The following is a 16,492-nucleotide window of genomic DNA, read 5'->3' on the forward strand; positions in this document are numbered from 1 at the left end:
AACAAAGAAACGAGAAAAATGGCATGCGCTTCATAAATGTATTCGAGGAAGTTGTAGGACTAGTGGGACTCTTTTATAAATACATAAAAAAGTTCAAATCTTCCCTATTTGGGTCAAATAATATTCGTAGTAGAATAGCAAAAGAGCTTATGGTTGCGCGGAACTGCAGTTCACGAAAGTTGTTAATTTGATTTGTTTGTCAGGAAATGAAAAAGCATTTTCTTTGCAGGTCTCAGTTTTTATCGTAAAAATACAAAAAAAAAAAACTTCGATGCAGAAATTATGCCAATTTTGTGGTTTTCTCGGATCTTGGTAGGCTGTTAGTAAATTTAGTGAAAAAATAAATTTGATTGTAGTTCAGATCACAATAAAAGCAAATGGAAATAATTAAGCCGTCGTTCCCCAGATTACAAAAATCGAACCTTAACACTAATTTTTCGGAGAAATATAATGTTGTATTTACAAGATGTTTCCAAGAGTTCATTTTACAGTTGCATACTTGTACATGTTCAAATGAAAACGTATTAAAACTGCACGCTGGAGAGAACGAAAAAAAAAAAAAGTGCTTCTCTACCGCAATGATTTTAAACGAATTTTTCAGTCATCTGAAGATGCCACCAAGTATGGGTGACTTTTCAGATTCTCTGGACTCCCCCCCCCAACGGCTAGTACTATAATAAGTAATTAGCTAATGCTTATTTCGGCCCTCGTGGGTAGCACAGTTCGGTAGAATCACAATCGAATCCCTTCAATGACATGAGAATTTTTATGGATCTTTTCACATTGTGGCTGAGTTAATCGGTCTCAGGCGAGAGTAGCGTGGTGTTTTCTCCCAAGAAACTGTGGTTTTTCGACCAGAAAAACAGAAAATCGCCCATAGAACACACGCAATTTACAGACACATCGCCTTAGTCGCTGATGCTCCTAAAACCCTTCTACTACAACAACGCATATTTCAATGGCAGTAATATCATACAAACAAGTCCCATCAGGTGCAACATGCAGGCATTGTGTAGCGTTAAGAATTAACAATATTTTGAAAATACTTATTTAGCCGTTTGCACAAGAACATAAAACTATTTTTTCACATTATATGTAAACAGATAACAATGAATTACAAGATAGCCAAATTGGCCAAAAAAAACCCGGTGAACTCTTATTTTTTATATTAAACATTTAACTAAATGTACTCGTGCCCTCCAGCAATGAGAGCACAACAATACAAATGGCCCTCAGTCCCCAGCAGCTTTCACTCTCCCTCTTACGGCAGCGAGAGGATCAGAGTGGAAGCAGAGGGTGCTAAGAATCTCTGGGTACGACCAGGCTGCCATGCACGGAAATTGAACTTGGCCTGTTATAACGTACGATCACTCATCGGTGAAGACAGGATATTAGAGCTGGAAAAGGAATTAGAAAATGTGAATTGGAATATCATCGGTTTGGCTGAAACAAGAAGAAGAAATGAATCACTTATAAGTTTATCAAGTGGAAATCTGCTGTACACCAATGGAAACAGTGAAAGGAGTGAAGGTGGAGTTGGGTTTCTGGTCCATAAAGATTTTAAAAACAACATTTTGGAATTCAAAAGTACATCACCAAGGGTGTCAAGACTAATATTCAAGATTTCTAAGACGTACAAGCTAAAGATTATAATGATCTATGCACCAACATCGAGCCATGATAATACAGAGGTTGAAGAAATGTACACTGAAATTGAGTCTTCTAGATGAGCAGAAAACCCACTACACTATTATTATGGGGGACTTCAATGCTAAGGTTGGAAAAAGGCAAAACAGCGCAGAAAGAGGAACTATAGGAAATTTTGGAATTGGTGAAAGAAATAAAAGAGGTGAAGACTTGTGGAATTTGCAGAATCTCAAGGACTGTCAGTAATGAACACTTTTTTCAAGAAAAGGGTGAACAGAAACTGGACATGGAAGAGTCCAAATGGATTAACAACTAATGAAATCGACTTCATCCTCACTAACAGAAGATATATTGTGAATGATGTTACCGTCCTGAATAAGGTAAATGTTGGAAGTGATCACAGAATGGTAAGATGTACACTTGATATAGATGTAGGAAAGGAAAAAACTGACTCGAGTAAATAATACAAATGTCTTTGAAATAACAGAAGAGGAGAAAAAGCAGTATGTACTGGAACTTAAGAACAAGTTTGAGCTTCTGCAGACTGCTCAGGACCAAGATATCGACGAGGAATATTACAACTTTCTGAAAGCGATAAAGCCCAAGAAACCTATAGGGAAAAAGAAATCCAAAGAAGAAAAAATTAGTCAAGAAACACTTGTCATGATGAACCGAAGACGACAAATGAAGAGCAAGAAAAACACTGACAGGGAGAAAATTGAGTATACTGAGTTATGCAAAGCCATTAGAAAGAGACTCAAAGAGGACATAAGAAGATTTAACAACACAAGAAAAGTAGAACAAGCATTAAGGGAAAACAAAGGATTTAAATCAGCAGCCATGAGCAGTAATACAGAAAGACAAATGATACTGAAACTGAAGAATAGCGATGGTGTACTTATAAACAGCAGAGAAGGCATAATTCAAATAGCAGAAGATTACTATAGAGAATTATACAAGGAGCGAGGGAATGATACCAGCAGTGGGGAACATGGATTGCAAAGTAGCAACACATACAACATACCCGATATTCTTCCTGATGAGGTAGAACATGCATTGAAGAAAATGAAGAATCGGAAAGCCCCGGGGGAAGATGAAGTTACTGTAGAGTTGTTAAAATTGGAAGGAAGAGACATAACACAAAAACTGGCAAGGCTCTTCACAAAGCGCATTAGAAAAGGTGTGATGCCTAAGCAGTGGAATAATGCAATCACAGTTTTGCTGCCTAAGAAAGGAGATAAATCAGAAATTGGAAATTATAAGCCAATTAGCTTGTTATCCCATATCTACAAGTTGTTCACAAGGGTCATTACTAACAGATTAGAAAGAATACTTGATGAGAATCAACCGAAAGAGCAAGCTGGCTTTAGGAGAAGGATTCTCAACTATGGATCACCTTCACGTAATATCACAGCTAATGGAGAAAGCAAGTGAATATAAAACACCATTATGCCTGGCATTTGTGGATTATGAAAAGGCATTTGACTCCATATAGCATAAGGAAATGTTTCGGGCACTGGAAAGACAAGGCATAGATAATCCATATATTATGATTTTGAAGAAAATATATGAGAGTGCTACATCCTTTATTAGACTAGACAAAGACAGTGGCAAATTTAAAATCGAGAAAGGAGTTCGACAAGGAGACACAATATCTCCGAAGCTGTTTACTGCTGCCCTTGAGGAAGCTTTCAGAAGATTAGACTGGTCGCAGAAAGGAGTCAATGTGAACGGAGAGTACCTAAACCATTTACGATTTGCAGATGACATTGTGGTCATAAGCCACGATCCCAAAGAATTAGAGGAAAATCTTAATCAGTTATGCACAGTTAGTAAGGATTTTGGACTAAAGATGAATATGGCTAAAACAAAAGTAATGATGAACAAGTATGCCACAGAAAGGGAAATAATGATTGAAGGAGCAGTAATTGAAAAGGTGGAGTCATATACTTATCTGGGACAAGTTATTAGCTGTAATAATGATAAATGGCTGGAAGTCAAGAGAAGAATAAATTTTGGATGGATAGCATTCAGAAAATATAGTCACATACTGAAGAGCAATATCCCAGTTTGTCTGAAACGTAAAATAATGAACCAATGTATACTCCCCAGCATGACTTATGGAAGTGAAACTTGGGCACTCACCAAAAGAATGGAAGAGAAGCTAAGAACTACACAGCGAAGAATGGAAGGAATTATATTGGGAATCAGACTGTTAGATAAGAAGAGAAACACATGGATTAGGCAGCAAACTCAAGTAAAGGACATTCTTATCAAAACTAAAGAACTAAAATGGTCTTGGGCAGGACACATAGCTCGAAGACATGATGACAGATGGACTAAGAAAATAACAGAATGGTACCCAAGAGGAGCTAGAAGAAAACCTGGAAGACAAAGGCGGAGATGGATATATGAAATTCATGAGTTTTTGAGTAGTAAATGGATGGCCAGTGCTCAAAACAGAAGGAACTGGAAAGTTGCTGGAGAGGCCTTCATCCTGCAGTGGATTGAAAATGGCTGATGATGATGATGACTCGTGTTATATGGCAATGACTTATTCTTGACCCAACTATTTATCGCACTGATCGATAGTTGGATCAAGAAATAATTTTCTGACTGGGATGATTTTATTTCAATGATTTTTCAACAAATGTTCTGGACTTTAAATACAATTTCTAAATGGATGGGAGAAGAGGCTTGTAAAATGTATGGCAGCCATTTTATTTTCAAGACAGCGAATTGCTAGGAGGTGAAGATTGAATTTTAGCTGCATAATTGAAAATAAGGTTTCTCTTCTGAGGTGTAGCTGAGGTTGATTTGCTTCTATATAAAAAGCTTTTCACTGGGGATGTTCGAAAAGCTCTCAAAGCAATTTTCTGGCCGCTGTGTTGGATGATATTAATTTTATAAGAATGCTTTTTCTAGCGGAATTACAAACAGGAGCTCCATAATCCAAATGGACCCGATTAGTGATTGAAATAGATATAGGGTGGAACGATCAGCATCCCATGTTTTTTCAGTAATACTTTTAGGAATTTCGTGTGATGTATGATGCACAGGTGAGCTTTGCTACATAATATTAGGCGCAGGAAGCGAACAGAGTTGGTTACTGTGATCAGATGAGCTTTATATTACAGGACGTAAGCTGAGTTTCTAACAGAAGTGGATAACAATGGAATTACTGGTTAGAGAAGAGATAGCTGTTGCATGCCATCACAAACGCTGTTTTGTTTGTTGAAGTATGAAGCTGTCTTTCTATAGAGTGCATATTCTGTGAATGACAAGAGATTACATTATCTGCATACAGATATTCTTCAAAAGTATTTGGAATTCTTTTATATTGTTGTAAATCCACCATAGTTTGCTCATAAAAATAAACTACAATAGTAGTGTAAAGGCATCGATTTAATTGTATCTCATATTGTAACTACCTTCAACAACGAGTATTTATTCGACGTAGTGCAATACCATGTATTGCACTACGTCGAATAAGTAACGCTTCACTAATATATAAGACTATTGTTACTTATTCTCATTGGGCACCATCACCACCCAGACGATAGGCCAATAAGCCTTGAAACAGTGCCGTCTGGGTGGTGCCCACTGACAATACCCACCTCTCTAAATGAAGCTACAAATGATTAACTAATTTCTAATTATACTATGTTTTCAAAATGAATCCAATGCCCTTGTGCCCGGCATATAGCAACTAACAGCACAAGAGTTAGATTTTCGTCTGGGTAGGGTAACTTGTGGGACTTAAGAGTAGGCTACATTTGGTTAGTAACCCGAGATAACAATGATTACTGAAAACTGATCCTTCCTGTTGTGTGCTATATTGTATGATTTTGGCAACGCGTGCACGATTTAAAAATACATTCGCTAAGCGCTTCCCCAACGGAAGTGTTATTATATGAAGTAAAGCATCAACACACGACTTCCTTTCGTGACCAGAAAAGTTGGACGATGAGAGGCAAATCAGGACCATGATAAGCATGAAAACACCTCGATACACACGCATCCAACATACAGATATTGATTTGTTATTCAGTCACAATGGGCTCTTTTGTATTGACTTGAATCAACCGAAAGGTTAAGCAAAGGATAACTTCCATTGAATATATTTACAGAAATGCATGCACTTGAATGAAATCAATGGCTGTATACAGAAGAATAAAAAAAAATAGTTGATTTATCTGTGAATGGGATTGTAATACAGATGACAGGAACTCTTTCAACCATTACGATGACTAGAGTCAGTGTACTTGAATTTAAGTTATTTTTTCGTGACTTCCCCAAGCTTTCGGTTGGGATTTTTTTATAAAACGTAAACACCATTTAACCTAAAACTTCCTTCCAAATGATGCCATTCTATAAAAATGAATTAGAATTGTCCAAAATAATCCAGAAGGTTATGATATTAGAGCAGATCCCATTTTCCAATTTAGAGGACAGAATGTTAATATGAAGTTATGAATGTAGCAGAAAATGAAAATATTTTCTTTCTTCTTTTTTTTACACAGCGCCTGTACCTTTTTCCCACCATATACTATTTTTTGAAGTACTCCAAAATTAAAAATTCTGGCGATGCCACTACGTTACACATGAATGAAAAACAAGTCTGACTCCTGTGACTAAAAGATATTTATCATCAGCAAATTGACTCAATATGGAAATATGTGCGTGTCTGCGGATGACCGGTAATCAAAGGGGAAAAAAGAAACTAATAAAGATATAAGATTCTCTCTAAAGTAGAATAAAGCAAAAATATAAATTATTTTCTCATCACGAACACGGTTTTAGTAAATTAAAGATCATCATTTCGTTAAAAGACGAGATAAAACAATTAAAAAAAAAATTCTGTTTGCGCATTAAAACGTTACATTAAATATAAGAACAAAAAAAAATCTTAAAAGTGTTCCACGCAATTTAATAATAATCCATGCCTATTGGTCAACGAAGTGTTTTTGGCCGATTGGCATGCGAACATGAACAAAATACATTAAGGACTGGCACTAGAATAAGATATGATCTACCCTTGCTCACAAATTGGTATATTCAGAATGAGGGTACAGTTAAATATGAATGAGATAATTCTCCAGCAAGAGTAGGTAATAAGTGTAAAGAGATGTCTAGAAGCGATATTAAAGATACTGAGGATCTTTATAAATACAAATCCAGAAATGTAACTTTAAAATTATTCTTCGGGGATTTTTGTTCAAAGTCGATAAATAAAAAAACCACGAGCATAAACGCGAAAAAAAAGTACAATCAGTGATTATAAAATCGAGCAGCTTATACATAAATTAAAAAAAGGAAAATAAAATAAGAAATAATAAACACACAGACAAAAAAGGTAATCTTCACCCAAAAATCATGGCTGACTTTAAAAGCAATGGTATTAAATAAAAACAAATCTCACCTTTCTGTGGCGTCTGCTGCAGCCTCTATTTATTAGAGTGGCCATCAAGAAAATAGCTATGGCACATGCGAATACGCCTCCCACTACAATGAGTGCCACAAGCTCCACATCATAAAGCAGAGGATGGCTCGTGTGGTTAAGAGAATCGGCAACACGATGCGATTTCACCGGCATATCTGAAATGTCAGATGGCATGTATTCTGTATCATATGCAATACCTGACAGAAAAATAAAACAAAATGAGTTTTTACAAACTTAGATTCCTTGTTTTACTTCATTAACAGAAAATACATTTAGAGTAATTGTGATGTGGAAACCTCTCGAAAGGTTACGCCATTGGTGATTCGTTTAAATAAAGTAGTTATTTATTGAAATAAGGTCTAATGGTTCACCTACAGGAAAACTAGATTCACCAAATAATATTTAAAAAGACAACTTTCCGTCCGTTGACATTTCGGTGTAACATGGATTGCATATTCAAATTCGTGAATACTGGAAATAGTAATCAAGTACGGCGAGTGGAACAACACGCACGTCTGTCCAGAGGTTCTCTGCACACAACCCACGGCACAATTATGTAAATAAGATGTCTGCGTAGAATTAGTAGTTTTGTGGCACAGCCCTCGAAGAAGACAACCAGAAGCAGAGGAAGCGGATATTTTAGCATGTATGCTTGCTCACACGCTAAAATATCCTCCCCGCAGTGTACGAGATGCTGAACAGAATATGCATGGCAGAACAGTTCCATGCACCCTTTATCTGCCAAGGTTATCACAATTTTCACCAACGACTTTACCCTGAAGACGAACTAATCGTTTGGATTGGTGCAACTTTGTGCTCAGTGAACTGCACAAAAACCCCGATTTTTTCTCTCAGATTTTAAAATCAGGTTCAAAGTCAGATTTGCTACAAATAGAACTGCCAACAGACACAATCAGCTTTATTCGGTAACTGGAAATTCTTGATAAGTCCAAGACACTAGCCATCAAGTGCAACAAGACACAAACAATATTTGGCGTAGCACAACGATTAATGAATTCGTTGATCTCCACTTCCATAAAGTGGAAAAATTGCTATCTCCACTCACGGAGAATTGATATCTGGTTGTGCGTGAAATCGCTGTAAGTGAGTGACAGGAGGGCGTCACCTAAGCACAGTTATTACACATTTGATTCCAGCAGACCTAATTCTATCACACAATTTTTATCATTCAACCGAATGGTGCGTTTAAATTTGCGGGCCAGTGGCATGGCCATCAAAGAAACTCCTCCACAGTAAGTACCTCCACAAGAAAGAAAAAAAAGAAAACCCCCCTCCTCCTCACCCTGAAGGAGCCTTTCAGGCTTTCCAAATAATGCTTCTTCTCCAATTGTTGGACCTCTGGCAAACACACCTACGCCTTCTACAGCTATCTCTTAATCTTGAGACCAGTACTTGATGTTTATGTTAACTGTTCCACAGACTTCATGCAAGTGTAGAAACATATCCATGTGTAAGCTGAAGTGCAGAATTGGAAATGCATTCTAAACTTCAAATCATGGAAGAAAACTCATAGAATACCGTACTTGCTAGATATTTCTCTTTTCCCAGGACAACTGATTTCAATGTGGCTTTACCTGGGCTGATTTACTATATAGGACGCACCTGACTGGACTTTACTGGCTGCACCTACCTGACGATATGAACTTGCTTTTTCTTTCCATGGAGATTTTATTTTCTGTTTCTCTATAGCCCCTTAAGGAGCAGAAATTGTGGCCTCAAGAGGCGAACTCTTTTGCTGGCACCCAGGATTTGGGCTTCTTGTGGTACGGGATTGCTGGAGCGCCCTGCTCTTTCCCTGTGGGTGCGAAATTATTATTTAATTTTTTTCTTGTACATATTTTATTTTTAATTAATTTATTTATTTTAGTAATATTTATTTAATTCTTTTTCCTGTCCCATTCGTATTTTAATTTGTTTTATTTTATTTTTTTTTCTTTCCCTCGCTTTTTCACTCTTGTGCAGGAGCAGAATCTTTCGCTGGTACCTTTCATTGGACTTCAGTGGCACGGGAATGTTGGCACCCATAGGACTCTCACAACTGCCTGTGGGTGCGTCATTTTTTATTTATCTTTTCGCTCTTATGCTGTTGTGCTATTGATTGGGGCTTCAATGGTGCAGGAATGCTAGCACCCATTAGGACTTGCTTTTTTGCCTGTGGGGGCAGTCCACAATGGACAGCGTGCACATAATTGTGGTCCGCCTTCTCGTGGCATGGGCGGGTACTGGAAAGCAGCCTTCTTGGTGATCGCTGCTTCCCTGTAGCAAAGTAGCCATACACAACACAACACACATACATACATACACTAAAATAACACTGCATTCACTTCTGGCCTTTCTACAAACTTTTGTATATCATCACAGAGTAACAAGGCGGAGTTGAACTGAAGTTTAGAGGCCGACCTACATAAGGCACACACATATCCCCTCTGTGGAAATACTTAAATTTTATGCTACATCGTCACAGATATTTCGCGGGAACAAACTTGCATTGCTCTTGAAAGCGGCTGTTTCGAATGTCTTGCATCATAATCCTGTTTTGCCCATTTTGTAAATTACATATAAACCTATATATCTAAAAATAAGAGTGTGTCATTGTTTCTATAGAAAAGTATTGTTCCAAAATGCATTATAAATACTTGTAATAAAATTTAATTTCGTTGAATACAATGCTACATTTATCGTACTATTGCTACTATAAGTGTTACCCAGATTCCGACTTTTGAATTACATTTACGAAAACGATTAATTGAACATAAGTCATGCTTCAGAAAGAACCGTTTTTCAATTTAGATCTTTAACTCGGCGATTGCTATATAGTTTTAAGGTGTTTGAATTTTATTGAGGGGTAATGATTGTCTATTATTTGAAAGAAAATCTTCGGCTTAACGATATATAACCCCTCCCAAATGGTACTATCCAGACCTTAGCACCACATTTCTCCTCACCGGCCAGGGCATCATCGAAGAAGCACTCTGCCTTTGTGGAGAACCGGAAACCTGGCACCATGTGAACGAACAGAGGGGTGAAGTGGAAGTGGTTTTTTTTTTTTTTTTGGCTGATGCTGCATAAGCTTGCTTTCTTGCATCAAATGCCTCTACTAATGCTAATGCTAATGTCATGCATGAGTGCGAAAACTACGAAGATCTCAGATGTAGAGTCATCACAAAAATTAGATACCTATCCCACAATCAAGAAAACCACCTCCTAGACACACAGGAGGAGTGTGGGGCCTTCAGTCCGCAGGACTTCTTTTCTAGGAGGAAGATGGAAATGACCATCTACCGGGATGGAACAAACTGGGAGACTGTATGCGACGCTAAACCAACAGGACCTAGAAGCCGTGGACGGGATCCTACCCCAAGAAGGACAATTACCAGACAAGAAACCTGTAACTATCAACGGGACGATGTCCCAGGAAAGACTACAACCTAGCTGATGAACCAGCAGTTTAACTGCACGCACCATTACGACCTGAGCCGCTCCTCTAAGCGGTTCATCTTTCACTCCTACTCCCTGGCGGGGGGAGTAGATTGTCTTCCGTCCCCTCCCCCCTGACAAAACCGCGGCCGCCTTTCCTATTGGCCCCATACTCCTATCTTTCTTCCCTCAGCCTCCGATTTCTCTGCCCCCACTCTACCTGTACACAAGCGAAAGCCCCACACGTTGAAACTTAAATACTTCTAAAATATGTTACATCCGATTTTCGGCTTTTCAAACCCCACGAAATCTAACGAGGGTGTGTGTGTGTTTTATACATGTATGTATATATATATTTTTTTTTAGGTCCTAGCCACCGAAATCTCAGGAAAATAGGTGGCAGGACCTGCCAGAATATATATAAGCTACTGGATTCGTGGTCTGCCTCCACGGGGCGTAAGTGGGGCAACGTTAGGCCTCAACAAGGGTCCAGCGGCTAATCGACCAGAAGAACAACAGTACACGACATTAAATGATCCAAGACCACACATACTTTTAAATCTCTGGCATTTACAGCGTACTGTAACACACCACAACGTAAACTACGTGGGGATGGGGGAAACCCCTGGTGCCGCTTGACCCTAAATACTCTTACTTACTATATAACCCCTAACTGCAACCGTTCTAATGACCACAGTTCGAGAAACAACTGCTTGAATATTTCAAATTGCCCCGAGATACTCATTGTGCAGGGCGTTTCAAAATTGCATGGAACTAATTTAGGAACATATTGTACGCCTAAAAATATGGAGAAAAAGGGAAAAAAGTTCTTATAAACGTATATCTCAAAAGTCCGATTTAATTTCCGAGAAATTAAATATTAATGATAAATTGCAAAACAGTGTAAAATGACAAAATATTTTTATGTTCAACTTTTATGTCATAAAAATATGACAGTGCAAAACGGGCTTTAAATATTTCAAAACATACAGACGAACACCGACAAGAACATTGTTGTTCTACTACATAAGGCAATCACCCAGCAGTGAGTAACCGGTGCAGCACAGTGCATGCTAGAAGTGTCAACGTGACTGTCAATTGAGAGTTTCAGGTTCAACGGGATCACGTCAATTCTTTGTAAGACACTTCAGTTTTTTTTTTTTTTTTTTGATTTGGTAGTTGTTGGCGCATCGGCTTCTGTGGCCATATTGCACCTCCCAAGGTTTTTGCAGTACTTTGATCCAAGCCCCAGGCGGAATCGAACCCGCGACCTTTGGGTTGCCGGGCAGGTACTTTACCCACTCGGCTAGCCCGGTCGGCAGACACTTCAGTGCATGCGACAATTCGATGCATGACAGTAACGCATCTTGGAAGATACTGAAACTATTTTAAGAATTTTTCTGAAATGATAAGATATGCCAGGGAATTAATTGTGGATTCGTCGCACTGAATGCTGCATCGAACAAAATGAAGGGCACTTTAAACAGCTACTTTAGATATTTTATTTTTATTAGTTTCAGTTTCGTTTAATTTAATTTATGATTAAAGTCTCGAAAATAAAGATTTGAAACATGTTAATAGGAACTTTTCTTACTTTTACATGTAGAATATACTCCTGTAGAATACGCTTCTATATTTGTTCTGTGTAATTCTTAAACACCCCTTTTCCAAAGTAATTCTCATTCGTTTTAATTAAATTAATTCCTAGATTACAGGAGCATGATTTTCTGCTAGAACTGCTTTATAGTAAGATAAAAAAAAAAAAAAAAAAGCGGCTCAAAAGTCACTCACTAGCTTCAATTTTCTCACTTACTCCACAATGAGAATATGGAGTAGATAAGCCTATTGTTTTTCTCCTTACCATTAAATCTGCATGGCTGTCATTTTTTAACCATTTTCGTTATTATAATTTGCCCAAGGCGATTCAAAAAAAATGATAGCCATTTATTTATGTCCTTAAATATACAGAAAATATCTTTATATAATAAAAGAAAACACTCAGTTGATTTTAATATCAAGTAAAAAAATATATATATTTATTGTCAGCATGCTTAGTTGTCTTTGTATTAGTAACCACCCCTCTTGTGTAGATCTGTGATGCTGATGAAGGCTCAAAGTAGGGAACGGCTTACAGTTCACACACGTGGCGATCAGTTTGTGCCTGAGAGGAAAAATATTGGTCGGCCTGTTCAAATGTGAAATGATCGTTGGAGGCAAGACGTGCAGGTGCCAATATCTCGACAACAGCCACCGTGACGTGGTTAAGTGCTGCAGTTCTGTGGTGTCAAAAGTCTACCTTGAATGGAACAAAAGAAGTCTAAAAACCAGCTAGAGGACACACGTGGGACACCTGTGTGTTGTTGACGTCCGTGGTGAGTCGTGTCTCTTCTTGTAACACAACACAGTGTACAAAAGTGCACGCGCTTTGAGTGACCATGGTACATGCCTCGTGACTATCAAATACAGTTGAATGTCCTTGTGCTCCATCTTGTAAACTCCTTTGATCCGATGTGGTCGTACAGGAGTATAACAGATTTTTTTTTTACTTTACAAGAAATATAGCATGAGTCAAAAAAAAAGTTCCCATATTACCTGTTCATCCCCTATAACAGTTTGTCTAGTTCCTCCTAAAATTTATTCAAACTACTCACTTCTACAACATCAGATGGAAGTTTGTTCAAAAACTTAACTGAAACTACTATAAACAACTACAGGCTGGCTGAAGGCAAATTTCCACACATCTATCCTACAACCATCCTTTCTCAATTTGAATTTATGTCCCCCTCATGTGCGGGAAGGACTCCATTGACACAAAGCTTAATCAACCCATTCTAAAAACATAAACACCTCAATCAGATCCCCTTGCAGATGTTTAGTCTCCATATCATGTAAAAGGCTTGTAAAACGGAAGCCTTTGCATAGTAAAAGCACCTTTTGGTTCCTCTCACTAATGTTGCTACTCTTCTGCTACTCTTAAAATATACCTTTATCCATATAAAGGTATATTTGAGTTGCCCTTAATGCCAACACTGCTCCAATTTGTACAGCAGTCTTTTATCTGCAACACTATCAAAAGCTTTACTGAAATCTAAGTAAATTATGTCAAAATTATTTTTTGCATTCATTTCCTTTGTTACCGTGTGATAGTATCCAATCAAATTGGTCAGGGAGGACCGTCACAACAAATCCATGATGTGATTGCAGTATAACTGCACTCATATCTAAATGGTTCTCCATTACTTCATAAACCAGTGACTCCATTATTTACCCTGGAACAGCCCTTAAGCCAACAGGCTCATTTCATAAAGGGGTGTCAAAAAAGTGACTCATGTCACTTTTTGACACCCCTTTATGAAATGAGGATCCATTCGCACATCTTCGGTCCATAGGGATCTCCCCTAAATCCAGAGATGCTCTCATAATTATGTCTAAATATTTGCTTACCTCCTTTTCTGCTTTCTGCCTCCCTTATTGGATAGATCCCATTCCACCCCAGGCACCTTTTTATGTTTAGCTTCAGTAATTTCTCTTCCACTTTCCTCTCAGTTATCACAAAATCATTCAATTTGATACACGTTGATACACTTCTGGCATCCTCTTCCCTAAAACATTTCTTAATATTTCACGAATATAGATGCAAAATACCTATTCAGTTGTCAACAATCTAAACAGGTTCATTAACAGTGAAACATATCTAGTAGACCTATGTGAGTTATCCCTTCCTTCTGGTGTTACGCAACACCAGAAGGAAGCCTTCTGGTGTTACGCAACACCAGAAGGAAGGAATGAATTACTTTGCTGTTTATTTTTCCATTCTTTGCTAGAGACTTCCTGCAATGTCTTAGCTTTCCGAACCTCCTTTGTGACGATATTTTGTGAAGCAGTAATTTTAAACTTGGAGGCGGGAAGGTACTTAACACCTCCTGCCTTAGAATATGCAATAAACAGGTGTCAGGTCTCACTATCAAACCTGGATTTCTGATGTCAAACTCTGATATCCATTGGTCGGGGAAAAAAACTCAATGTGGAACGATGCCTTAAAAAAGTAAACATCGCCTTCATTTGATTTTCCTAAATCAAGATTAGGATCCCAACAGTAAAGACAGTTAATCTCCACCTACGTATATGGGACCAACCTGACCTGACCAGACCAGACTACATCAGATGGAGCGACTTCGTCCTTGAAAATTGTAAATCACAGAACTGACTGTTAACGTTACGCCACAAAGCGTGCAGATACGAAAAAATCCCGAATAAGTTGCACAGCGGGATAATCAAAGCGAAATCTTCACCATACTAAGGAAAGCTTGAGAAAACTAACGAAAAACATAAAAGAATAAACAACCTAAAAGACAACGTCGATAGAAATAAGTATCTAAACAAGATTGTAAATCCTTTTTTGTAGCCAACGTTTTTTTAAAGTCGCCTCACCATATTTTTAAATGTTCAAGTCCTCCCATACCAACATATACCTCATGACCCTCACGAAGACAGTTAAAAATAAGTAGAAGGTTAACGGCATCGGATTTTGTTTTCATAATAGAACTTGTTTATTTAAAGCACAAACTACTAATCCCTTGAGGATTATAGTAATGAAACACAGGAAACAGGAAATAAAACTCATCTACAAAAGGGAAACTGTAAAATGGTCTCTTCTCATCCGTGCGGAAAGGTTAAACTAGATGTATCGAAGATTTTGATACTTCCAACGAAGATGGTATGGACGAGTGGTGGTGGTGGGGGGGGGGGGAAGTCCCAGTCAGAAATAGTTTTAGAAATGAAGGCCTGGAAGGAAGATTATAACATCTTCAGCAACGACTGTTTCTTTAGGAAGTATGTGGGGGTTGGTTTGTTACAGAAGCTTCATTAGCAACTTTATTTTTTACGGTTACTTACAATGGCATAAATCATTAAGCCGCTAGTTGATAGCCCAAACCAGAGAACATTTTCTACGTCACTGCTGACGAGCCATTTTTAAAATAAAACTTTCTTATATTTTTTGTTATATGAAAAGGGTTTTGTTTTCAAAACTGTTACATTGCATCAACTACACACGCACAAGTTTTGTCTTTCAGGATGTCTTTTAGATGAGGCGTGTTTGCTCCTGTCCGCTTGTATTTAAGTTTTTTAGTGGTGGGCTATCTCCGAAAATAGGTCCATTTATTTTTTGTCCATACATTTCTCTTCCTCCAAGATTTAGAATATATAAGGGGACTCGGTTGAAGTTAGTGGAACTGTCTGTCTTGCTGTATGAATGAGGGTATCTGTAAGGGTTTTAATACCTTTTCAACTGATTTTTATTTTATAACCCGTACTTTAAAAGTTGCCAGTTGTTGAAACTATCCCCAGTTTATTGTTTTCTCCATTTTCCACTACGAATTTCTCCTGGTTTTTCTCTGTTGTATGGATCTTCAATAATATCCCATGGTATTTTTCGAAGAAAGGAAGGAGTGCATACAGTGTGGTCTATTACAGTAGTTGTGAAAAAAAAAAAAAAAACGTGCGTCTGACATTCAGTAGACAGATTATGGTGGCCTAATTTCTTTCACGATGTTTTCTCTTCTGTTGATATCTTTATTTCTTTTTTGGTGGAATGGATTATTAAATTTACACTTCTACTGTTTTGTATTTATAGTTGTCTGAATATAGGTAGGTTTGCTTTTAGAAGAAGGTTGTACGGTTTTGTTTACTTCTTGATAAGTAGTTTCATTTCCTGTTCTGTACTTTTATGTAGGACTTGTAGGTGGATGCGCTTTGGAGCCAAACCTGACATAGGGTGTAGGTGTGCGCGCGCGCCTTTTCAAGGTGCTTACGAATATCCACACTTCTGGAATTTGTAACACCGAAGTGGGTTGGGCATATAACTAAATAGCTAGCAATTTATGTAATCTGTTTTGGGCATCTTAAAGGCGAGAATCAAGGTTTTCGTTTGTATGATTGTCTCCGGATACCGATTCTTCTTCA

General features: G+C 37.9%; 1 protein-coding gene across 2 annotated transcripts in view; it reads right to left on the reverse strand.

Annotated features, from left to right (window-relative positions):
• LOC150077452 (uncharacterized) overlaps positions 1-16,492 on the reverse strand; it is a 75,713-nt gene that overhangs the window by 24,437 nt on the left and 34,784 nt on the right. Inside the window, exon 3 of one of the 2 annotated variants that reach the window (XM_090386868.1) lies at positions 7,070-7,245. In XM_090386868.1, coding sequence (XP_090242994.1) covers positions 7,070-7,245 — 176 coding nt within the window. Of the gene's footprint in view, positions 1-7,069; positions 7,288-16,492 lie in introns of both variants that reach the window. The other variant, XM_090386867.1, reaches the window with a different exon arrangement.

This window comes from Mastigoproctus giganteus, chromosome 12 (genome assembly GCF_048544385.1).
Source record: "Mastigoproctus giganteus isolate SK-2022 chromosome 12, ASM4854438v1, whole genome shotgun sequence".
Lineage (NCBI taxonomy): Eukaryota > Metazoa > Arthropoda > Arachnida > Uropygi > Thelyphonidae > Mastigoproctus > Mastigoproctus giganteus.